The sequence below is a fragment of the Rhagoletis pomonella genome, unplaced genomic scaffold, assembly GCF_013731165.1.
Source record: "Rhagoletis pomonella isolate Grant_MI unplaced genomic scaffold, Rhpom_1.0 Rhpom_scaffold_00001, whole genome shotgun sequence".
NCBI lineage: Eukaryota > Metazoa > Arthropoda > Insecta > Diptera > Tephritidae > Rhagoletis > Rhagoletis pomonella.
In genome coordinates, this window is record NW_023458555.1 from 34,981,649 (window position 1) to 35,008,606 (window position 26,958).

General features: G+C 36.3%; 1 protein-coding gene across 2 annotated transcripts; it reads left to right on the forward strand.

The window, feature by feature from the left end:
- LOC118743416 (katanin p60 ATPase-containing subunit A1-like) lies at positions 1-26,478 on the forward strand. Of its 2 annotated transcripts, none has more exons than XM_036476070.1 (4): positions 1-804; positions 23,032-23,288; positions 23,371-24,483; positions 25,860-26,478. In XM_036476070.1, exons 1-4 carry the CDS (start codon positions 680-682, stop codon positions 26,183-26,185), a joined length of 1,821 nt encoding a protein of 606 aa, XP_036331963.1. In that variant the 5' UTR covers positions 1-679; the 3' UTR covers positions 26,186-26,478. The 2 variants fall into 2 exon arrangements, with proteins under 2 accessions (XP_036331963.1, XP_036331971.1); XM_036476078.1 differs by having other exon boundaries at positions 23,374-24,483.
- Positions 26,479-26,958: the final 480 nt, after the last annotated feature.

Below are 26,958 nucleotides of genomic sequence, written 5' to 3' on the forward strand. Positions count from 1 at the left end.
GTTGCCAACGACACGTGCCGCGGTGCAACAAAGCAGAAATTGCACAAACAAGAAAGACAATTTTTTTCTAAATTTGCTTTCACATTAATGGCAAATTAGCAAAATTATAGAAAAAGAGACTGCAAAATGTGGTTAAAAAATCTAAAATCGCAATGAGCAAAGTGTAAAATTTGAGTGCAAATTATGCGGTTGAAAAGGCCTGCGCATTAACGCCACCGTTTTGCCGTTATTTTGCTTTTACTCTGCTTCAGTTTTTCTTCGCACAGCCGGCAGGCAACCAACCAAACCGCCTTCGTCGCACACAGCATCCGCATCCGAAGTGTAGTTGAATTGTTTGTTTTGGCCAAGAGCCCAAATACTCAGATACGTTGCCCGCGAGTGGCTTTTCGGTTGATGGTGAAAATGCAGAGCCACAGTGTTGCAGGCGATTCGTGGGTTATAGGACATAAGCGCATAGATTTAAAATTATAAATAGTAATAAAATATGTACATACATTTATGATTTATGTGTTTAAAAATTTATAATCCATGCATATAATGTACCTACTAGGTGCAACAAAAAAAAAAATAAGTGCGAACTAAAAATTAGGCAAATTCAGAATATACACAGCAAATTTGTACCTTAAATGGAGATCTCGTAAAAATTACCGTGAAAATTGTGCAAAAATAATCCAAGAAAATGTCTTCAAAGTTACGCGGTGAGGAAACATATCGACGCATTACACGCGAAAAGCTGGTGCTACGCGGCAATACGGCCATTCGCACCTTGGATTCCACCACATCCTATTTGCCATTGCTGCCTGGGTGAGTGCGATTTATATACAGAAATGTAGGAGGGCAATTGGGATGAGCTCACAGCTTAATACGTTCTGCAATTGATTTTTTTAGCTTAGAAAAAATGGCTTAATTAGAAAATATACCCCCTTACATACATACACATATGCTTATCTAAATACAAAGTGCAGTGTTTCTCTGTATATGCGCACAACAAGTGAAGAAAATAATTGATTTTTTTTTCTACATTTTCCCATTCAACATCTCTGCATCATCATCAGTTTTATGCCCATATCATATCGTTGCGAAGGCCATGCTTATAGTTACAATGCCATGTCCTCTAACCGGCTGCAGTGGTGGTGTGGCAAAGGCAGAGGCAGAGGCAACGGCAGCAACAGAGGCCTAATGGCAAAGCAATTATCGCGTTATGCCGTAGGAGATCCCTGAGCGTATAACGTTTGAGAAAATCTTATAAATAAATTTTGTATGTATGTGTGAGTTTATTTAGCTGAATATTTTTGCTCAGCCTACTGTGCCGTTACTGAAAACAAAAAAATGTGTATAAAAATTGCATATTAATGCAAGCATACTAAAAATACAATTGCAATTGTTGCAGCTCTTTGCTTTTGCTCGCTTCTAACGCCTAGAGATATGTTACACAATAGTGCGGCGTAAATGGAAGGACGTTAGCCATATGCCGCTACCGTGGCCACGCTTAAAAACTGGACAGAAAGTAGGGGGCCTCGGAATAAACCGCGACAAAATCGAGGTAATTCTTTTTACAAAGAAAAATAGACTTCCTGCAGTCTCCCCCTAATCTTCAAGGGTATGTAGATTCCTCTGAAAGCGAATGTCAAATATCTAGGACTCATATAAGATGGGAAGCTTACGTGGAAACCCAAATGGGGGTTAGCACCTCGTATTACTTGTATGGTGACCATTCTCCCGAGAATGGTCCAAAGACCAGTGTTTTTATGTATTTCCAGTGTTCTAAGGACCACCCCAAACCAAGCGCTGGTGGTTCTAGCCAAATCACCTGCAGTAAATCTGGTAGGAAAAGACGTGACCGCTGCTTCGTTGCTTAGACTAAAAAGTATGGCGCTGTGGAAGGATCGGCGGTTTTGACCGCGCTTCTATACTTCATACTGGGTAGTTATAACAACAGTTATGGACCTGCAAGTCCTAAGTGTTTCCGCGATTGTGGTTCATCGTATTAAAGTGACAAGGATGTCGATGTTCAGGGCTATGTAGTTTGGAAACACCATCTCAAATCTACCACTCCACTGGACACAGTCGCCAAATAGTTTAGGCAAAACGTATTGAACGCCAACCATTATAAGACAGAAATGCAAGGAGTACTCTACCTAACCAAGACCCTCTCAAGATATCAGTGGCCGCTCCTACCATTTGCGATGTCTGAAAACCCGGCAGAAAGTGGTCCCACTGGAGTAAGCTGCTAACAAAGGGGAGTCTTATCGGCCGAAATAAACGTCCCGATAGACGAACAAAAAATAAAAATCCCATATAATTATTATGATAAGACGTAAATCATATTCGTATTGAAATAAATGTCACGAGAGACGAAAAAATAAAATTCCCATATAATTATTATGAGATGATGAAAATGATTTACATTGTCCATGATCGTTATGGCCTCTGATTAAAACGACCACCAGCCAAGCTATTCTAGAACTACCCCAATGAAAGATGGCCTAGAGCAGGCATGCATGCAGCGCAGGGCGCTTGCCTATAGCACTCTGCCGGCGTTGGACATGCCTGGCCTAGAGCATGCCAATTGATAGCTAAATACACTGGTTTACAGCAAAAAAATGCCATGGATGCCACTATCTAGTTCCTATGTAGAATGATCGATAATTCCGAAAATCGAGCTAATTTTTTTTTTCAATTACTAAATTTTCGACATATTTGCTATTTACCGTTATTCAATTTAAAAAGAGGGGTTCCGCTTAATCACGTATATCTTATGAAGCACCTAAATAATCTTTATGCGAAGTATGTCAAATGAAAGCTAACCAAAATGGTACATAAACCATGTATACATTTATTGTCGATAGGTGTGCTGGTTTCTGAGAAATTAATTAATCATTGCAGATTTTTAGTTTTTTTTTATAAGTAAATTAAAAAAAAAACGTTAACAGGGGGGAAAAAATAACAGCTTCCGTGTATTTTTTTTTCTTTGCGTTAAAGTCTGACCAGAAATTAAAATAAGCGGGGATTTTTTTTTGTATGAGAAATGTGCAGAAAAGAGTGTACATAGCGTATGAGTAACATTATTTCGCAAATGAAACAAGAACTTGGCCATAATGGGCTATGATTTTGCTCAGCAAAAATAGTCAGCAGGATATCCTGCTAATCTTAATTGGTTAGACTGAGCATTTTATTTTATCTAACAAATCTTAAGGTTGTCGTAGTATAAATTAAGCTAGTCATCCCTTAAATTCGTATTTCCTTTGACCTACTTCACAAATGGAAACACTTTCATTTTACTGATTGTTTTTTACTTATTTAGTCATAAATACTTAAAGTAACTACTGCTGCTTTAGTTAATTTGTTTTGCTCACCGCTAATCAATTGTCTTTCATAAGTAGCTATTTCATTTTTTATTAATGGCCAGCAATATCTATTAAATAGCCGGTACAAATAGTTTTGTAAGATTAACTACATACTTACATATGTACGTATGTACATGTCAAGATTTATATCAATGAAAATAGATTCCCTATTGCAACTAAAATTATATAGTTTTCCCTAGAATTTTGAGCCGTTGTCTCTAAAGTGCTAGGCCCTCGCATGAGAATTACTAGTTAGTTTCTATCTCTTCCGCATCCGAATTAATTAATTAATTAATCCAAACGGGTTTTTACCCTCCATTCCCGCCCAACCGACACGAGGGACGCAGTCCGCATGACGTACGGAACTGTTTTTGTTTTGTTTTGGTGCCGAGTAGTGAAAACAGGAGTTTGTTAAGTCTCGGGATCTAAAACTATTCAGCTACAGAATCAAATTATCAGCTGATTGGATATGCTAACAATAGTATTTCCATTATTGAGAGTGGGAATGATAGTTCTCTTTATAGTAAAAATCGAGTCCAATATGTCAAACGTGCTGCAATGAGAGTTAAAATCGTGACATAAACAAAGGACGCCTTTGGCTTTATTGACTGTAACACATTAATATGAAGGTTGAAACTGCAGTTTGGAATCCATTGTGATATCAAGACCGACAAAATTGGATACCTGCTCCAGATTATAATTTGGTATTGAATACACAGCTGGTTGGTTAGCCTTCCGAGAGAAACACATAACTTTACATCTTTTAAGGTTTAGTGGCATTTAGTTTGCATTACACCAAGTAACCACGTTGCTCTGGTCCGCTTGTAACAAAGACGTTTCTTCGATAGAGATCAATGTTTTAAAAAGTTTCACATCATTGGCATACATTAAAATTTTTGATTGTTTTATTATAGAAGAAATATCATTCATGAATATCAGGAACAGAATCGGACCAAGGTGGCTTCCCTGAGGAACTCCTGAAGAAACTTTAATGATGGTGGTAGAACAATTATTAAAAATAACTCTTCGTGTTCTATCAGAGAGGTAAGAAGAGATCCATTGAAAAAGACTGGGCTGAAAGTCGCTTAGGTCAAGTCTATGGATGAGTAACGAGTGACATACTTTTTCAAAAGCTTTACTGAAATTGGTGTATATTACGAAGACAAATCACGTACTCGTGACTTCCCAGCATTCTAATGTGTTCCGGGACCTAGGGATCTTTGGCATTGCTAAACATATATCAAGTTAGTCGTTACCGGTCCCAGGGCTTTAAATCTAGCTTGACTGTCCACAGCGAAGGCAAACTCTGCTCGGAAAGGAAACATCTCCCCTTTAAGTTGTTCACAGCCTGTCTGACACCCTAAGTCTCAGAACGCTTTTGGCAGCTGCGCTTTTGTCTCTAACGCCGCTTTGGATATCTACCGAATATCTGCCGTTGCATAGATATAGACATGCTTATCCTTGCGTCTTTCCGGGTCCAGTTAATGGGAATGAGAATTTTTTCAAAAAAAAAATTTTGTTTAAATGGCAAATAAATCCTTGAGAAACCGGCCCTACTTTCTATTATGCCTTCGAATTTATTTAATTTCTGAATTTATCGATTTTCTGAGCTACAGTTTCTTTAAGTCACTCTGATACTCATTCTTACATTTGTACCTACTTACATATGTATGTAAGTAGCAAGCCCTTTAGCATAAAACAAAAAATATTTATTTTAAATATACATATATGTATGTATATGTGCAAATTTATTTTCCATCATTGGCTTAAGTACATTTGTTTGCGTCTCCACGCACGTATAGTTTTGCAATTTTCCACCCCAATTCTTCAGGTTGTCCGCAAATAATTGCGGTGGCATAAGGACACACTCAACTTTGCAAAGTTTATGATCAAAAGCAAAAATTCTGCATAGCGAATACAAGCACATTAACATGTATACTACGGTGGTCCTAAAATATCAGCACTTAAATTTTGTATGAGATACACCTTTATTTTGCATTACTTGCAAAATAAAGACACCAATGAAAATTTCCAAATTTTAAAATTACTTTTAAGTCACTTTAAGTCACTATCAAAGTTTGAAAATATTAATTTTTTAAACCTCAAAAATTTAGCTGCTATAATTCAATGAGTTTTGGTCCGATCAAAACAATTGGTATGTCATTTGATGCAAATTTTAACTGTCTTTGCAACAATAAATACTCACATACCACAACAAAAACCTGCGTTTTGAGCTCAGGAAGTCCATATTAACTCTCCTCTATAGGTACATGGGTTTGATGGTATTCTTTCAAGATAATTATTTTTAAAGCAGTGTTAAATATTTAAAACTTGAAGTCCGCCTGTAAAAGGCATGAATGAATACTATTCATTAATATTGCCAGTTTATCAGATTAGAATTTTTTCAAAAGTTAGTAACAACAAAAATGTTATTTTCATACTTTGTTTAAGGACCACCCTAATGCATACGCAATTAATATTGGCCTACATAGTTGTTATTCTTTTGTTGTTTTTGTAAAACTATGGTGTACCTTTCAAACGAGCTATTATCATAGAATTCGCACGAAGTTTTCATATTTACGTATCTACATACATATGTAGATGGTTTGGGGCAAACATTCTCCAATCCGAGTAAGGTCAAAAAGGCTGTGCGGGGTCGCCAAGGCGTGTTTGTGACAAAATTAACTTTATCAAAGACGTCAAATTGGCTAGTCGGCCAGTCGTTTATTTTTATGTTATTCCTACCAGTTTTACTCCTACTAAACTGTTACTAGCTAAAATGTAATTGCCTGTATACACATAACCAATTGTTATTCGTTTGCAAGAAGAACGTCATAACTAAAAAATTCAAAAATGCGGGAAACATGGCTATTACGGTCTCTTTTTTCCCCTTGAACAAAAATAAATAGTAACTGAAAGGAAATGCTTTTATAATCGTAAGACTAGCGACTGCCTATTTTCTAGTTATTTGTAGCTCATAGCTAAGCAAAGTATAAAAAAGTAAAATTGCTAGACACAAGTGACAGACATTGTTAGGAATTTTTTTTACAACATAAAAATAAATGTACGAAAAAATTGTTTTCTAATTACGACCTTTTTACAGCAAACGAGCGATAATGTGTTATATAAAAAAATGTTAATGTGAATGTATATGTGTGTTGTTTAATAATTGGCAACAATATTTTATATGGCATAAAACAAAAACAAGACATAAGATTTTTGAATAAATCGGAGAGATGTTAAATTTATCTAAGCATTTGAGAAAATTTTCTGAAAAATTTTTGATGTACATAATAGCATAGACTAAAAAACTGATCAAATCTATAGATACATATAATAAAATTGTAACCGGCCGATGTCTATACATTATAGATTTTAATGAAAATAGTTTTGTTGGAAGTTGCCACCTGTTTGAAAATTTTAATTTCATTTAATTCGTAAGATAAATTTAATATTGCAATATGGGTATCAAACTGAAGAGGTTTAGGAAAGCTTACTACCGAAAATATTTTTGAGGAGTGTTTGAAAATTTGTATACAGTTAAATTGATCAAACAAGTAATTTTTAAGCAAAAAACAAAACCGACTTCAATACTCATATAAAAATTAAAGACTACCGTTAATTTCCTTTTGATCGAACGATCGGATCTAAAGCAAATTAGTATGAGACCACCTCCGAAATATAACAATCGGCAAATGTGGTCCAAAATTATGCGATAACATACATAAAAAAATATATATTCCGACGAATTGATAACCTCCTCCTTTTTTTGGAGTCGGTTAATAAATGAAACATTACAAATACATCTAAGGTGCAGTAAAGCACGCCGGGTATTTGCTAATCAAAAACAAAATAGTTTCGACAAATTTTGTCGTGTTTTATTTACATATAAAAGAAAATCGGTGGTCTTATTGATTTACTTTTTGTAACCCGTGGATTGTTCGTGCGTCTAAGCAACAGCGCATTCGTAGAGAGGCGCTCTCATCACATCCTCTGTCTTTGCATCAACATTACTATCAGGCGGGAAAATCCTATGAGACGCCTTTGCAAATTCTGGCTGGCCAAAATTAGTAACGTCCTCAATAGAAAAGAATTTGCCCTGGGCATTGAGGTGCTTTTGACAATTCATGGAGTATATTCTGTACCGGTAAACTGGATTCGTTCAATGCTGGCGCAGCGGGTCATCAAGATTCAGGCAGTAGGAAGTCAATATGTCACCTGTGGAGTTAATAAGGGCTGCCCCCAGGGAGGTGTGCTCGCCCCTTTGCTCTGGGGTCTGGTAATTGTTTGACAAGATCACTTATAATTACTCTGATCTATGCGGATGATGTGGCCTGTCTAGTCACGAGCCCATCTCTGCCGGCTGTTTGCAGGAAAGCGCAGACAATACTGAATAGGATTGAAACTAGTGTTGAGCTCTTCACTTAAAGGAGAAGGTCGGGTGGTCTCATTCTCCTCACACTTAAAGGAGTCACAATTAAGATTTCTCCCGAAAATTATAGTAAAAATCTCACGTGGAGCACAAGGCCTCCAAAACATTGGCAGCATTTTGGCAATGTAAACAGGTGTTTGGCAAAACTTAGGAGCTGTGACCAAACAGAATCCTTTCTTGACAGTGACACTTGCTTAGAGTCCCGCCGACAGAACCAACAACCAACCGCTTTATGAGAAAAGTTATAGAACCCTTTTGCAAATCACGTTCAGTTACGAAAAAGTTTTAGCTTTTAGTGTGACTTATCGAATGCGAACTGTACTTGTATGTATATATGTATTCCTAACATACACTAATATGACATTGCAAAAAAGAAATGCCGACAACATTAACCAAATAACAACATGCAATAACAAAACATGCACGACAACACTCAATATACAAACAATAACGGTCATTAGCAACAACAAAAGTCAAACTTACGGCCAGCCATAACGAACACATACGAGTGGTACATAATAGCTCGAGCAGCATTAGTGCTTCCGATTTCGTAGAAAACCGAAAGGAACAAAAAAAAAATGAATTTTGAAAAAGTATCAGCATAGAAAAGGGTAACGAAGTCAAAGAAAGCAAAAAGAAAAAACAAAAAAAAAACACAAATCAAAAGCAGCACAAATGCCACTTCCTTTAACCTCAATACAAATTCGAAACGCCACTTATTGAGCGTAATTGTGCCTCCAAATGCATGGTTGGGTTGTTGATGTGAGTTCGGGTTCGCACACGCTAGCTGCTGTACGAACGTCTCAGGCTGAAAAGTAAGCGCAGTAAAACACAACAAACAAGTGGTCAGCACCTTCTAAGTAAGTAGGTACATTTGCTTCCACTGCCCTGTACCGCAGTAGTCGTGCCAGTGCTGCCACTCTGACTGCAAAGCATAAATATTTAAAGGGTGTCTTTTTCGAGGTGTATTTGTGCTTGTATGGGAATACTTCGCTATTTATGTAGCCAACATACAAACAAACATACATATGTACGATACACAAATGGTTTTGTAGATACACTTAATAGAAACCGATTTTTTGTTGTGGCACACCGCGACGCGACGCAACTCAACCTGTCCACCCCCAACCCTGCTGCCCTGCTGCGCTCCCCACCATTTACATACAAATGACCATTGTTTGTTGGCCGCCAATGACCGCTACTTCGCGTACATAGTTGGCCAGTTAGTGCTCGGCGTCCGCGGCAGATGGTCAATAGTTTTTTTGTGTATAACGCGCGCATTGGAATTGTGTTGTACTTACTACGCAATGTTGCTGCTTGAAAGTGCATAGTGAAAAAATAAAAATTAATAAAATATTTGTTCTAAAGAATCAACCACTTTTATTATTTTCAATTTCATTTAAACACACAAATAATAAATTTTACCAAAAAATAAAATGTTCAACGCAAACGCTCAAAATTGGCTTAGCATGGCTCTGGAGCAACCGCTCGGCGAACACTCAACTGCTTCCGGCCTAAGCAATGCCAATGCTCAGCTGTTCAATGGCAATATTGGCATTAGTGACATATCAACACCACCACCGGCACCACCTCACCTGCCAACAGCTCCGGCACAGCATGCTTTTTTACGTAAACGTTCTGTAGGCAATTCAAATCCAGCTTTGGAACGTCTACCGCCCTCTAACGACATTCACGTGGAGTATGAAGTTGCCGTGCCGCTCGTGTCCACCTTTCGTCACACACCCTATCATTCACTTTGGGATCTACATGACTGGTAAATTGATTGCTCGTTTGTAATTTTAACCTTAAGAAATATCTAAAGCATATCCGATTTGTGGCGTGTGCCTCGGTGTTGTCACAAAAATGGGAGGGATCTACAGTTTTCTTCGGTATTTTTATGAGAAGCTGATCAGTCAGTCCGGAAAATATTTTTTTTTAGTTTTTTTTTTAACCACTTTTATAAGCAAGTTAGTACCAATAAGTGAATTTTTAATAACATAAGTGATTTTCTTATCTCCCGACTAACTGTATAAAGAGATGTTTAGGTCTTTTATCACTCCCACCAAGATAACTGGGTCTAATTCAGGGTCGTTCATGAAAACGGTGAACAAATTGCGATATTTTCAAGTATTTATGAAAATTCTACTGCGATCGTATTGTTTTGAAATTGCCCAGTTATTCTGGATAAGTCTTTGGTGTAAATATTCCTACCAACTAAAGCTATTTACTGAAAAAATTCTTTTTCATGAAAAACGGGTTTATAGGAGTGTCCGAAGTTGCTACGCAAAATTTTGTCCCCTAAAATCTTCAAATGAATAACAAATGAACCAAAAAATTATTTAAAGGTATCACATGAAAAAGGGCGCATTGAGAGTAGCAGGGCAATTCTGGTTAAGTTAGTAAAGTCTTTCGTAAGACAAATGAAAGTAAGATGGCAAGAAAGTTCGCAAGACTTTTGTTATTCTAGCACAAAAGTCTTAGAAGGAAAGCTCTCTCATTCGCCAGTCGTGGTCAAAAAGGTATTTTGAGAAAAAGCACTTGTATATCATTAAGCTCTCGTCGCTCCAACAGTCGCAAAGACCGAGTGAGAAGAGCCCAGGTGGGCCAGTCGAGAGATCCGAGTTCGAGTCCTGGAGCAGCGGTATTTTATTTTTATATTTATGTATTTATTATATTTTTTTATTTTTTTGTTTAATTTTAATTTCTTTTATTTATTACTTTTGATTGTTTTAAAAAGAAAAATATACATATATTTGTTGTAATAAAAACAAAAAAAAATTATTGAAATCGGTTAACGTGGTCCCAAGTTGTGCGGTAACATACATAAAAAAAATATATTCCGACGAATTGACAACCTTCTCCTTTTTGTGTCGGTTAAAAACTTATTGCTAAAAGGCGAACAGTTTAACGCTAAGACCTCCTCGTTAGCAGATCTTTCAATTCTTCTTTCGAAAGACAGTAAAGAGCTTTCACGATAGTTGCCAGAACAGACAACTGTCTTACGAAAGACTTTTGTCTTTCGAAAAACTGTGGTGAGGTGAAAGACAGCTGCCAGAATTGCCCTGTAATTGAAGTTCCTTTGGGTGCAGAAAATACTTTTTTTTCAAGAAAAATGCATTAAAAAGTGTTAAAAAGTTACATTAAATAAATATCCCAGGACTTAGAGCATGTCGGAACTTACATATATACATACATACACATTTTTTATTTTATTTAATTTTTTCGCTGGTGGCACCTCGGTGTTTATACGTACATACTTACACAAATATTTTTACATTCCTATTGCGAACAACTGTGACTATTTATTTACTGTGTTCCTTCTTCGCGTTCGTGAGAAATTCCAAGCATGTTTGCCATTTGTAGCACCCCTGCGGGTATTCAGCTACATACAATGTGAAAACGAGTAAAGTTAAACCATTTTTCCCCAGTCAAGTTCATAACTCATTCGACTCCTCTACAACGCGCATGTACATATGTATATACACTTATGTGCTTATTCCTTTGTTTATATGAATATAAATTCTATTTGATATTTATTCAGTTTGCTTAACATGTTGATTGACACGGTCAGATGTATAAAAAGCTTGCTGATTACGATTTTACAATTATTACTATGTCCAGTCATATGTACAGCTCAAGGAGATGGTAAGCATTAACAACCTTGTCACTCAAATCGATTTACGATTTCAACACTCGTTCTACCTTCCGATAACTTGCAGGCAGTTATTTTTAAAATCGCACAGCAAATTCATAAATAGTCATTGATTTTATTTTTAACCAGCGCTAGTTCAACATACATATGTACATACCTACAAACGTGCATCTACATATGCATATTAAAAGCTACATAGAAACATAAATCCCCATCTCCGGCTGCCGGAAATACTTGATAAAGATTTTAAATGTCGATTAAATAGCAGCTAAGGACGCAAAGCCTTCCCAATTTACACTTAGAAAACTTTCTATAAAAAGGAATGGGCCATATGCATAGTCGATATAAAGTCGATTCTAAAATTAAATTTTTTAACAGATATTCCATAAAAAAGTATTTAAAAAAGCTGGAACAAATATTACTGTGTGCTTGTGTTAGTGATGGCCAAAATCTATATATGTATGTAGGTAAAAAAATTATCTTAAATTTATCTCGTCTTAGGTCCGCATATACGGCGATTCACGTCAAATATCCCCGGCGCTCTGTAGAGTGCAAAACAAGCTACTTTTCGACTAGCTTTTTACTAACATTTTGAAGTAACTTAAATTTTTAAAATTAAAAAAATTAATTCAAAAATTACTAAATAGTTGCGACAGACACTCTGCATGCTGCCATTTTTTTTTTTAATTTAGTGGTGCACTCTTGAAACTTCACAGATATCTTGTATTTGTTGCCAACGTCCATTGCCGCAAACATGAAAATTCTAATTGAAAATTTACCAAAGTTATTGTAAAAAAAAACAATTATGATTTTTTCGGTAGACAATGAAAAAATTTTAATTTCGGTAATTTTTCGCCTAAATAAACGTTTTAAGGGTAAAATTGTTCAAATACTTGACATGCCTTTTATTGTACTTGTTTCTGGAACGTAATTGATTGAAAGAAATGCAAGAAGAATGCTTTAGCTTTTTTTTGCCGAGAGAAGGGAGTGACACTAAAAAAACAACTCGTGTGATTTGCTCATATGTACCTATATGTAACAACATTGCGTACACGACCTGGTGTCCCCGTTATATACCAGGCTTATCAGTAACTATACTTTGGAGGGAGGTTACTGATTTATTTTAAGGTAAAAATTTGCCTAAATTATAGCTGTAACAACGAGTGCAGGCACCTCACTTGAGACAACAAAAAAATAAAATGTAGTCAGTTCAGTTAGATTGAATTTCCATATCTTCTATTACCTTTTGCGTGTGTATAGTTATGCTGCGAAAACAGTTGGCACAGAGGCACTACATATGAATATACATACACTGCTTTTATAAAGTTTGAACGAATTGTATTAAGCATTTTTCTTATCGCTAAGCTGTTGTAAGTTGCTGCTTAGCATTAAGGTTTTATAGTGTGTGTGCGTATGTTTATATGAGAGGAGGCTTACTAATGTGTTACACAATTGTCATATTTCGAGCCAAACAAACAGGCCCTGCAACAATACAACCGAATATTTACTTTTATGGCGGCTATTTAGAGCTGCGCACTACTATTCAAATTTAATTTAAGAAGAAATCCCGCTTTATTAGACCTACACTGCCTACACTAAACCTGTCAATAATCGAGAAGGTTAGATTAGAATGGTGTGTATTGGAGGTTGGATACTTCCACATGGACACATATTTATATAGTTGTCCATTGCAAGTACCATACGTGAATGAGAGAAGGTCGACAATTTCCGTCTTCCATATCTCTGCCAACTAACGATGAAGACTAAATGATGACAGTATTTATTCGGTGAGTTTTTGGCTATGAGTATTGTACTCAGTGTTCACTACAATTTCTCACATTTACAGAATTCCTTCGTCATCAACAGAAAGTGATTGATCGACTCCTCCTCATTCTTACCGCGGCAGCTTTTTCAGAGAGAACTCGTTGCTATTCACCATTTCTGAAGCATCGGTGCAATATCACAGTGTTTTGTGATGACACCAATAAGAACTGTTACCGCCTTTTACCTTTTTAACTGCGGCCATAATAACCTTAAGACCTCCAGTCATCTACATAGTTTGACCCACAAGTCACTGGTAACGACTATAGTTGTCTCCTTTTCTGCTAAATATATTGCTATGTGCCAGAACCCAGCAAAGGATAACGTACGACATTTTCGCACAGTGCCCGATTTCGCCACTATGGATTAGATTATCCACAAAGCCGCTTGGCTTCCTTGCTATTTAGTAGAAGGCTAGCTGTCTTCCCTACACCCGTTAATGTTAATCTCAGCTTGGAAATTAATCCCCAAAACCCCCCGCTGGATCCGCCACTGCCGAACGACAACTGGATTTTATGAGAAGCTTCTTCATAGCAGAAATATAGTCGAAGGTTTGCAATTGCCTTTCGGCGGGCGACCGCTATATATAATATTATAATGCATGTTAAAAAAAAAAAAAATCTAGGTAGCAAAACGATTCGGCCTTGCCTAATATGAAAATATTGGCGATTAAACGTCAAACCGAAGCCGAATCCGAACGTTCGGTCGGACTCTACATTTAACCTTGTCAACTCCGTGTTAAGTGCTCAAATGCAGCATCTGTCATATCATAAGTGGAATATGCGTCCTTCAACAACAAATATATGTACGAGCAGACAAAAGCAAACGAGACAAAGTTGAGGATTAAAACATCTGTGTATGTGTATGTGAATAAGTACAAAATAGAAACAAATGACATTTGTATTTGTGAATAGTTCCATTCTAATCGTTAGTTGCATCAAAAGTATGTGTCAGCGTTTGCAGTTGTGCTACTTACGTAACGTTACGTGATAAGCAGCAAATAAATAGCAGACTATTATACTCGTACTACCAAACCACCAACTAAAGACGTGGGGAACAATAAGCACAGAATAAATGCTAGGTACCCTAACGTGCCCATCGAACTTGTTTTATGAAATAGTAGCTAGCTACAGCTAAAAGTTAAGATTTCAGTGGTTTGAGAAAAAGTCATTAACCCAATTTCAAAAGCAAAAGTAAATAAGAAGCAATGGAAATTGCCCAAAACGGAAATACGTACATACATACCAAAAAATATATTTAGATCGTTTACTCACCTGGCGAACTTATGGTAGGACATAGCAGACCAAACAGCATTAACTTAAACAAAAATATACAACTAAATAATTCAAAATTCTTTCGCATATGTTCAGCTGCGGGCTTCGGAATACCTCAAATGAGTTGTCACTGCAGCTGCCGGTAAAACAAGTACATAAATCAATTTTATTAGCGGATATGAGGGAAATGCGTGGAGGTAGGGCAAAATAATAGGGCAAAAGTTACGACTCTGGACTTGGATTTTGAAAATAACAAATAAATGTGCTCAGAGTGTAGTTTTTAGTGATAATCGTAAAAGTAGTTATTTGTCCTAAGGATACCTGCACTTGGTGGCTAAATGGTCTGCGTCCAGCGGATTTGCTGTAAATCCCCTTGTAAATCCTAGTAAGACAGAACTCGTCCTGTTCGCTAGGAGGTGTAAGATACCCTTGGGACTCTTGAGTTGTAGGCTGCGACTTCATTTCTGATAACATGGATAACTGCGTGATTAGGCTGATATCAATTAGCTCTTTCTCAACTTAGATAGATAGGCAGAGTAAGCACTGTGATCAGTAGGTCTATTGTGCCCCAGCTCTTCACAACACTTCATCTTGACTTAAATACTCTATACATCTTAAAATTGGCTGGAGATGTCTTGTGTACCTCTCCCTTCTCCGTGAAAGAGCCTCACACTCCAGCAGCAGGTACAATGATGTCTTTTTGGCTGAGTCAAAAAAGTTACGTAGACCGAATGGCCAGATCCCTAGCTTATGCAAGTGGCCTCTTAGCCTACAATGACCCATCAAAATGCCTGTTACACATCTTTGGCTCTCCTTGGGGAGGTTTATGAGTAGCCTGTGTTCCCTCAGTTTGGCATTTTGCTTTCTGCGCGCTTCCTTTATCGTGTTAGGACCTATCGGTGACAAGAGGACAGCCATTCTGGCTTACTGATCGGCTTCCACATTTTCTTCGACTTTCTTCTGCTCTGGTACCCATATCGGTGGGTTAGTATTATTCTCGGTCAGGGAATTAATCTTAACAACCAATGAGGATTGGACCTCGAAGGACCAGAGAGCCATAAGCACCACCTGACTATCATTTAAAACAAGAACCCTTTCGCTCCGATAATTCCTACGCAGGTTAATCTCAATGCAGGGACTAATGGCATTAACTTCCGATTGAGAAATGCCTGGGGAATGTTCCCAGGGTTACTGAAAGTGTCAACCTAGGGCCATATAAGCCTGCTCTAATACCCCCAGGGGTCTCTTTACCACAGTAGTGTGCTCCCTTGCACGTGACTCTCCATAATAGAGGTACTCTAGGGGCCTTGCTTGATAAGTACAACTCACAGATGATAAGACCTTACTTTTTCCAAAGGTCTCTCTCGCGAAATTTACGAGAGTTCGCTTTATCGCCTGTTGAACTCACATTTATAGTGGTGAGTGAACGGGGGCAGTGGTTAGAAGGAGTATTTTATTGTCAAACTTACACACACAATGGCACCCTCGAGCCAGTTTTCCCGAGAAAAGAGAGAGTGGGGTTATCGTTAACTACATGTGGACAACTTTTGAATGGATGGGGATCGTATTAGCTCAGAGAACTCTAAGCAAAAACCATTGTATTTGCTACCACAAGGCCTTGCTGACCGAGGGTGGATCGGAGGCGTTGTAGATATTTCCGTAGGTTTACAAATTCGCAGCTCTCAATTTTGGTGGGTGTATTCGCAGCTGCATGGCGAACGACGATGTGGAATCATCTCAACAAGTCCTCTTAAACTGTCCAGCTTTGGCTAGTCTTGGGTTTAAATACTTGAGATATCACTTTCTGACCAGCTTTCTGACTTTGATTATCAAATACAACGACACAATCTTAGTAACAGCCCGACACCAACTTCAATGATGAACAAAGCTACTTACGAAGCAATCGTCGGAACGGTTGCTTCAACAGTTGTCACATGTGTATTCGGCATTATTAATAAACATACTCGTACAAATACATATTCCCATGCTCATGCGACAAAGTACAAAGTCTACAGCTAACCAGACTGAAACAAACGCAAAGGATAAAGTTGTATGAATATGTACATACACTAAGCCAAAAGTACAATGGTTTCTTCAACCAAGTTATTGTTTGGTTTTTTCATGGCAAGTATACCGAATGTAAGAAATGTGATTCAATTTGAACATTTAAAAACAAATTCGTATGTCTGGCTGTAGCGGAACGTATAGATATGTTTGTTATTTGTTTGCTTCAGACAGGATTGAGTACGAATACCAGCACCAACACATCACTTTTATTTTTTCTGTATCTTTTCTTAGTTACGAAAAAGCATCTGTGAAGTACAGAACATAATCGTATTCAAACGAAAAATTCGACAACCAAAAGTTTGATTCATGCAAATAAAATGTGGTTAATATTACCAAATCACGGTTGAAAATATCAACCAAGGCATTGTTAATATTAACCAAAAATCATGTTGATTCCTTTTCAAGTTTGAATTTGGTAATTTTAACCAATTTTTGGTTGATTTTTTTCTCAGTGTATGTGTGTATATGAGTCTATTGAAGTCGCTAGTGAATTAATATTTTAGTACAACACTAATAAAATGTTATCAAATTAGGTGCATCTTTACGCGGTTTGCTGCATGGAAAAATACCCTTAAATAAAATGCCGGCTGCAAATAAAATTCGAACGCTTTGATTGTTGGAGAAAGAAGAAATTCATAACAGGCAGAAAAGAGTGGGAGCTAGAGAGAGGGCGTAACACTACCGCAAAAGAAAGTGGTCTTTAAATATAGAGGCCTAAACAATTGCTTTCCTTTTTTACATTGCATTTTTTGTTGTTTTCCAACCACTCCATTGCCACTTGACATGTTCGTGTCAAACCTTTGCCCAACATAAGTAAGTCAGTTTCAACAAAGCAATAACAAAGTTAAAAGTAACAAAAGCCTCAGCAGAAAAGCTCAATAACCTAGGTGTACCTATAGTATATGTATGTATGTATGTATGTATGAAAATATATGAAAAGAGTTTATTGAACTCGACGCAGAGTAAATGGATGACCGTATGTTTCTATGTGTCTATGTATGTATCTATGCAGTTTTAGAAAAATATAAATATGGTACGATTTCCAATACATGTGCCCCATATGCACAGCAACATATGTATGTACATATAAATGCATGCAATTAAATAAATATTAGAATAAAAAAAAAAGTTTAACACAAAAACTTTGCCGATGTATATGTATTTAAAAAAGCTGCGAAGAAAAGCGTTTTGTACTTATTGATTCGGAAAACAGTTTTTTTCTAATTAGCTCCAATTGAAGATATATGTATGTACACGGAAGTTACACCTTCGGAAACATGGGACCCTGCAAGTTATTATAGCGTGTCAGACGTGCAAATATTTCCAGCTTTTCCACGCAATTCGCTGTCAAATTGATAAAGAGAAATTTTATGTCAATGTGTGAACAGCCAGAAAGGCCCTTCTGTCACATTTCTGAAATCAGTTTCAGAAAGAAAAGTTGCAAGATGTGACGCAATTGAAAGATTTCGGAAATAAATTTCAACTTTCTCGTGTTACACTAGCTTTCTGCAATTCGGCTTTCGATAATTAAAAAAAAAAAAGGAACAGTCCAGCGCCTTCGTCTTGGCCTGCAGGCTGTATCGGAGATACAGCCGCTAAATTTAAACGTAGAATACGTGGTATGGTTAAGAGCATATCCAAGTAAAAAACCAAAAGCACACACTAAGCAAAAAATATCGATAACAAAAGCGATAATAATATCGGTAGCAAAATCGATAAAAACATCGATAAAGAAATCGATGAAAATATTGATATCAAAATCGAAAAAATATCGAAAGCAAAATCGATAGCAAAATCGATAACAATACTGATTACAAAATCGATTACAAAATCTATCAAAATATCGATTACAAAATCGATAACAAAGTCGATAACAAAATCGATTATAAAGTCGATAACAAAATCCATAACAAAATCCATTAAAATATCGATACCAATATCGATAGCAACATCAATAAAAATATCGAATATAAAACCTATAAAAAAATTTATAACAATATCGATAGCAAAATCGATAAAAATATCGGTAACAAAACCGATAAAAGTATCGATGACAAAATCGATAGCAAAATCGATTACACAATCGATAACAAAATCGATAAAAAATATCGATAACAAAATCGATAAAAGTATCGATCATTATATCGGTAAGTTCCGAAAATATCGATAGCAAAACCAATAACAATATCGATAACAAATTCGATGAAAATATCGATAACGAAAGCAATAATAATATCGATAGCTAAATCGTAAACAAAATCAATAAAAATATCGATGACAAGACCGGTAAAAATATCGATTACAAAATCGATTAAAATACCGACAACAAAATCTATAAAAATATCGGTAATAAAATCGATAACAAAATCGATAAAAATATCGATAACAAAATCGATAAATAATCTATCATAAAATCGACAACAAAGTCAACAAAATATCTATAACAAAATCGAGAAAAAATAGCGATAACAAAATCGAAAAAATACCGATCATTATATCGATAAGTTCCGAAAATATCGATAGCAAAATCAATAACATTATCGATAAAAATTTCGATAGCAAAATCGATAAAAACATCGGTAATAAAACCGACAAAGTATCGATTATTATACCGATAAACCCCGAAATATGTACTTACGGACACATACATACTTTTTGTCTCCTTCCCACACTTCCAACATATGCACGTGTTTGCAAAATGATGACGAGGTGATTTTGTATGGAAAATCATTTATGCCCATATATTTGAATAAAATAAACATATATAGAAGATATCAACCAACACTTCCCATATACCAAACGAAAGGAAAACTCTTGAATTTTTGATTAAAGAAAACAAAAACAAAATCATTCGAGGGGTTTTCGAGCATTTTGGTAATGAAAAAAATTTGCAAATTTTTTCAACAATTTTTTGCCTTAAAATGTTCAATATTTGTTAAATTTATATAAAATTTGTACCCGATAATATTTGTACTGCTCCAAAGAACCTATATCCCGAAAATGAAAGTTATATATGCCAACAATAAGTTGCTAGAGCACTTTAAAGGCTCAAAATTGACCCCAAAATAAGGCAATGTTTTCCGTTGTTTTTACGACAGAAACCGAATTGGTTATTTACAAAAATGAATCTGTCGACAGGTTTGGAATTTTATCTTTGAAACGCCACACTTTTCTTTGAAATCGCTTTATTAGTTCTCGTGCAATAAGCGTTTTTGTGAAGCTCTAAAAATTACAACTACAACATTTGAACATAGCCCCCATACCTTATGGTAAGACGTATTCTACGTCAAAAAACCTTTTTCGAAAGACACTTTATATGCAAGGTGTGACTGCTCATGCAACTGCTTTCTGAAATGTCTCAATTTGACAGCCTTTTCGAAATATATACATAGCATTGTCACGTCTGACACGCTCTATTCAGTAGCTATGAAATCTGCTGAAAAGAGATGAAATTAGAGGAGACTCGCACGTTGAAAAAATGCACTCGCTGGTTTGATTGCGTGACCGAGTAAGATCCAACAAAAATGAACTATAGAAAAAGTTGTTTCTATCTGAATGCGCTTCTCAAAAAACAATGAGGACTTCATATTCTTGCTAGCAATACAAAAATGCTGCAAATGGTTGTGTGTCCTGTCCTGAAGTAGTCCCCTAAACTAGTCCTAGCATAGTCCTGAACTGGTCGCAAAATGATCGCCGAAAGTGTTTCTGAACTAGCCTCTAAAAGCTCCGGAACTAGGCCCGAAATAGTCCTGAACAGGTCCCGAAACTGCCACGATATGATCCCGAACTAGTCCCGAAATTGTCATAATAAATAAATTTTACCCGCACCGAGAGCTATGTTGTTTACACATCAAAAAGTAAAATCATAACACTTGGGGCTTTTGATGTTGTCACACAAAGGAGGGGGTCCAAAAGTTTAAGCCGACTCACCTAATCACATCGAACGATTTTTAAGCAATTAAATTATCTGAAATGCTTAGATAAAAAAAAACGCCCTTTCATTATTTGGCCTTTTCATCTGTATGTTGGCACATTTTTTACCCGATTTCGACTCAATTTTATATTTTCTAATTCCATCTTTGTGGGGTTATTCTCAAAGGAGTTAACGACAAATTTCTAAGACCACAATTTTATATACTTGTCTAATACTTAGGGGACTATTTTACTACTTTTTGTAAACATCCAGACCAATACGAAAGTTTTTTTTTTTGTATGAGCATTAAATTATATTACTCATACGCCACGTATCCACGTAAGTTTCATTAAACTTAAAAGGAAAATAACTAACTATTGATACTACTTCTTTTTCCATCTCGACCCGATGACCGAGAGTCAATATTCTGTAAAACATATAAATACATGTAAAAACCAGCACTTTGAATTTAAGTAAGATCTTATTGAAAAATCTCTTTCCGAAAGCGTTCTCTATTTTGGCGACTGTCTATAAATATTTAATTTTGCAATAAAAAGAGGCAAACAAGTCTTGTCTAAATCAAATAGGATCAAATATCTGCCAATTAGGCCTCAAGGCCCTGGTGGCATTAAAGGGCGGAAAATAGCCCAATTGTGCGTTCTTTTCCATCTTTGGTATGTACATATGCACATACAAGTTTGAGAATTCCCATAGCGGAAATTCAATCGCCGCCATATTGACTTTTAGCATGCAAGTCTGTGTCTGTTCCTTTGTTTATTTTTTTTTATGTGCATACTTATATACATACTATGTAAGAATGTATGTATTCATATCGTCATACTAATAATATCGCTTAGCCGGCCGCGCCATGTCTAGACTGTAGACCATACTGAACCACCGAAACTCTGTCCCTACGGTAAATCAGTCGATCATTTGCGAGTTTATAATGTGCGAGGCTTTGTATGTATGTATGTATGTATGTGTCTCTATATATTATATACACACATACGGGTAAAAACATAAAATGTTTGCGTGCAAATTGTTTCAATATTTTTTTTTTATTTGCATAAAAGTTGAAAACTACTCTTGACCTTAGTATGAAATGATCCTAGGTACAGACATATGTGCATACATATGTATGTATTGTATGTTTGTAGGCACATAAATATTTATTTAATAGTACTGTTTTGTATATACATACGTACATACTATACATGGATTTCTATTATGCATATATGTATATACATATTTCAGTCCTCAACTTACATACGTATGTAGATATATGTTTACGTATGTACGTAAAAATCCACGTGAAGCATGAGTCCGGACGCACATATGATTATCACTCTTGCAAATGGTTATAATTTTTTATTGCGCTAAAATTGATTCATTATTTTTTAATAGCCACTTTAGCAGTTCATTCCAGGAAGTTCATTGGCTTTTATTGACGTATATATGTATGTATTTATAAATATGTGTGTAAAATTAGCAAACATATTTATTTAAAAATAATGCACTTAGCGACAGCTTTGTCACATCAAATCGGACAGCAGCGGTTTACAAATTGAAAAATACGAGGGATGTTTCCAAAGATCTGGGAATTTAGCTATAATTTTTATTATTTTTTTAATTTTCTGAATAACTGAACACATTTATCCCAACGATAAACTAATTTTTTAAAGCCGTCTTCAAAGAACTTTTTCGGTGTCTCCCCAATGCATCTATTTATGGCACGCTTAACGTCATTTAAACTTTCAAATCGAAAGGTTTTTATCAAATCTGGGAACAGACAATAGTCACTGGATGCAAGATCCGGGGGAAAAAGGTGGCTGCGAAAGCTATTCCCATCGTAAATCGTTCAAAACATCCTTCGTTTTTCTTGCGTCAACTCTGAACGCCAAATAGTTTTTGTGGGAAGCTTTTTTAAGAAATGTACTCGGAGGTTCGAAACCGAAACTGAATTCTACCGGTTAGTAATACGCGTATCTAAATACTCAACTACATACGTCGGAATAATATTCTCTATATGGGGTTCTAGAACTGGAAGACATAAACAATTTTGTTTTAAATATGAACATTTTTTACTCTGAAACTCAAACATATTTCCGCGATGAACTGTATGCCCTTATACTAGCTACAATAACTTAATATATAGTTTCGAAAGACATCCGTCCGATTTGCCTAACTTTCAAGAGCACAGTTTCCCACCTTCTTTTTCTTATTTGGCACTACAACCATTTGTCGGTTTGGGCCGAGATCAAAAAACTTCGCCAATTGCCTCTCTCCTTTGCGAATTTGTGTCACTTATTCATCGCTCTCGTTGTCCACCCATTGGTTTAGGTATTTAGGCATTATCATTGGTTTAAAGTTTCTGCGTGACGGGTCAAAAGCCACTTGTATTTAACTTTAACAGGTTGCTTTAGATGTTCGATGATCCCCAACACATGGCCTTGTTATTCCTTTTATTCACATTTTTTTACATATCAAAACTCTATTTATGTCCTTTTATTTTTACCGTTACACAGTACCTCCACAACACCGCCAACGGGGCTCTCACATGTGGCACGGATGATGGACTCATTGATACTGGATCAATATCCACCATTCGCCTTTACTAAGATCACAACCACGCACAGGCCGACACGTACTGGTAATGGCAAAAAAACCGAGACCACACGCACAACCACTTTAAGCGGTCTTTCACCAGGTAGCTCGGCCACACTGGGCGCTGGTGGTGGTATGGCAGCGGGAGGACTACGAAAGACGCGTATACCTACGCAAGGTAATTATTATAGAAATATATGTAAGTACGTTAAGTGATGCAGCAAATAATATGTCACACCCCTGTTATAACTTTCCTCCAGAAGTGCCCCCACAGCCAAGGCCCAATACAAACTTGCCGTCTACTACGGGCTCCACAAATCCACTTTATCAAAATGCGAATGGTGGTGTAGGTGGCAGCAGCGGCACTGGCGGCAACACAGGCAATAATACGCACATACAATTCCCGAATCACAATGACAACCGTTGGATCTCGTCACTGCGCCGATCACGCGATCCTGAACTACAGCCCACACTGCCTTCCATAAATTTGAGTCATCATGGCAGCGCGCACAACGTGGGCGGCAGCCTTGGCAGCGACAAGGGACGCAGTTCGCGTAGCATTAAGGCCTCAGTCATGGCGGCAACACGCAAAAGCCGTAGCGTGGAGCGCATACGTGCACGCAAACTTACCACACAAATCAAACTCAAGGACAAGCCTAAGAAGAATTCGATTGATGAGAACTCCAATTCAGATGATCAGGAAATCACCTCTTTGGAGGAGAACTCCACATCGCAGAATACGCCGAAAAGTTCGCCGAAAACAAAAACGAAAGTATTTTCGGCCATCGGCTATGAGACGCACTTGGTGGATACGCTCGAAAAGGACATATTGCAGCGTAATCCCGGTGTCAAGTGGTGCGATGTGGCTGGGCTGAATGAAGCCAAGGCCATACTACAGGAAGCTGTCGTTTTACCAATAATTATGCCCGACTTCTTCAAGGGTATACGACGCCCATGGCGTGGCGTTTTGATGGTAGGCGCACCGGGCACTGGCAAGACCATGCTAGCCAAGGCGGTGGCCACCGAATGTGGCACCACTTTCTTCAACGTCTCTTCAGCCACGCTAACCTCAAAGTATCGGGGCGAAAGCGAGAAGCTGGTGCGCTTGTTGTTTGAAATGGCGCGCTTTTATGCGCCGAGCACAATTTTCTTCGACGAAATCGATGCGTTGTGTACATCGCGTGGCAGTGATTCCGAACATGAGGCAAGTCGGCGCTTTAAAGCCGAGCTGCTAATACAGATGGATGGATTGAATGCGACTCTGCAGGAAGATAAGATCATTATGGTTTTGGCGGCGACAAATCATCCGTGGGACATTGATGAGGCTTTTAGGCGACGATTCGAGAAAAGGATCTATATTGCACTTCCAAATGGTGAGTCGAAGGGGAAAAAGCGGCTATTTACATAAATTTTCGTTGGGCTCTAAATGGTTGGGCGCGATTAAGAATAAGATTAAGAATGAGGTTAAGTTTGAAAATAAGAATAAGATTAAGAATAAGGATTACGGTTAAGGCTAAAATTGGGACTAGGATTAAGATTGAAATTAAGATAAAGATTTAGATTAAGATCAAGATGAACGATGAGATTATGGTTAAGATTAATATTAAAATTAAGAATAAGATTAGGATTAAAATCAAAATTTAAATTTAAATTTAAATTAAGATTAAGATTAAGAAATAAAATAAGTCCTCAAGTTAACATTCACGCAATTCTTCTGTTAAATTAAAATTTTATTAAAGTATTAAATTTTTTAATAACATGTTTTATACGGTGGCTCTTAAAATATTAAAACAGTTACAGGTGCGAACTTTAAAGCTTTTCAAGTTTTTAAGAAAGCTAAAATTTATAGCTTTTTTAAATTTTCAGGGTAACTAAACAATAATTAAAAATTTAAAACTGATTTTATTGGGTCCTTAAAGTAGTCCAAAAGTTAAAAAAGGTAAAAAAGTAGTCAGAGGAATAAAAAAACATTCAAGTCAATATTCACTCAATTCCGCGTTAAAGTTCACTTAAAACATTTAATTTTTTTTAAACATATATACTAGGGTGTTTCCTAAAATATTAACATCATGGGTATAATGTTCCACGTACAAAATAAAGACATCCACACAAAAAATTTCAAAAGTAAAAAAAATTAGAGGTCGCTCCCATGATTTGAAAAAATTTAATTACATATGTATTTAAAAAAATCGGAAAAATTGTGACTTTAACCAGCAAAAATTTGCCTAGTTTATGAATTTATATGAGATCCAGTTTAACCCTTTCAGTACAATCGTCCAATATATTGGACAAACCTTTTTCTTACTTAAAGCTCTTTTTTCTTAAATAAGAGCTTTTGTTTTTAAAATAACCTTTGTTGTCAGAAAGGTATATTATTCTTATTTTCGACAGTGAAAAGTGTCACAAAAGTCGATATTGTAATATAGTGTAATATGTAGGAACAAATTAAATATTTTTCGGTGGAATTGAGATCCGAAAAATGTGTTAAATGTTTTTCTCAGTTTTGAAATATATTTCGAATTGGAAAAAAAATTAAATTTGTTTTAATCCCGGCAGTGACGCCTAATTTTTTTTAATTTTCGTGGATGTTTTAAAATTCGTTATATATGTAGAACAAAAGTTAGATGTTTTAAGGACCACCTTGATATGCACAAATTTTACTGCTTTTTTTACTTACTTTATATTCAAAAATTTTTTTTAATATTTTTAGTACTAATTATATTTTTTTATACATTTTTCTCTTCCGCAGAAGAAACCCGCTCCGCTCTACTTAAACTTTGTCTCAAAGATGTACGTCTTTCACCCAATCTTGACACGAATCTCATTGGCGATCAGCTAAAAGGTTATTCCGGTTCGGACATAAGCAATGTATGTCGCGATGCCGCCATGATGGCAATGCGTCGCCTCATAGCCGGCCGTTCGCCATCCGAAATCAAGGAAATACGACGCGAGGACATTGACCAACCCATAACATTGCAGGATTTCCAAGATGCCATGGAGCGAACTAAACAATCTGTAACGGCTGATGATGTTTCACGTTTCGAAAAATGGATGGAGGTCTATGGCTCATGTTAGGCTAGTCGCAGGCAATATTTATTTACGCATTATTTATTTAATAAAACGCGTAGACATAACTTAAAATAAAAAAGCAATAAAGTGCAAGCTTCAATAATTTCTAAACCCGAAAGAGGGCTCAATGGAAGGTGCGTGTAACTAATACAATTGCGTACGTACATACATACATTTATTATAAAACTTCCATAGTTCATAGCTCTTATATGGATTAGTACTGCTGATGTTTATGGTTCCATTTATGTTATTTTCGTCACTAGTGAGTAACTTTACCTGAATTCGCTCATTTTATATATCAACCCACCCCTTGTCCTATATCCTATGTATCAAGAAAATATATCCTGCCTCCTTACTTGAAATTCAAGCGCTAGATCGTCTCAAAAATTGATAAAAGACGTGAATGTTAGATAACCATTTACATACATACATACATATATGCAGCTAGTCGATAGATAAATCATTTTATATAAAACATTTATAAATTTAGTAGTATGTGTGTATATGCGAATTTCGAAGTAATAAATTAATCAACACTACAAATGGTTTTTGTACTTCTACTGAGGTGTACTGAGGTAAATTTGTATACAGCTTTCAAATAATAATTTAGTTACACATGCCTGCTGGAGTGATAATACTTGATCGGGGAAACCCTGTATGTATTACTATCGTGTTAAAGGAAAAAGGTATATGGAAATGGCATAATCCGCCAAAAGTGAAATTTTAACTTTAACAATATCCGAAATTCCAACTTGAAATATTAAAAAATTAAATAAACC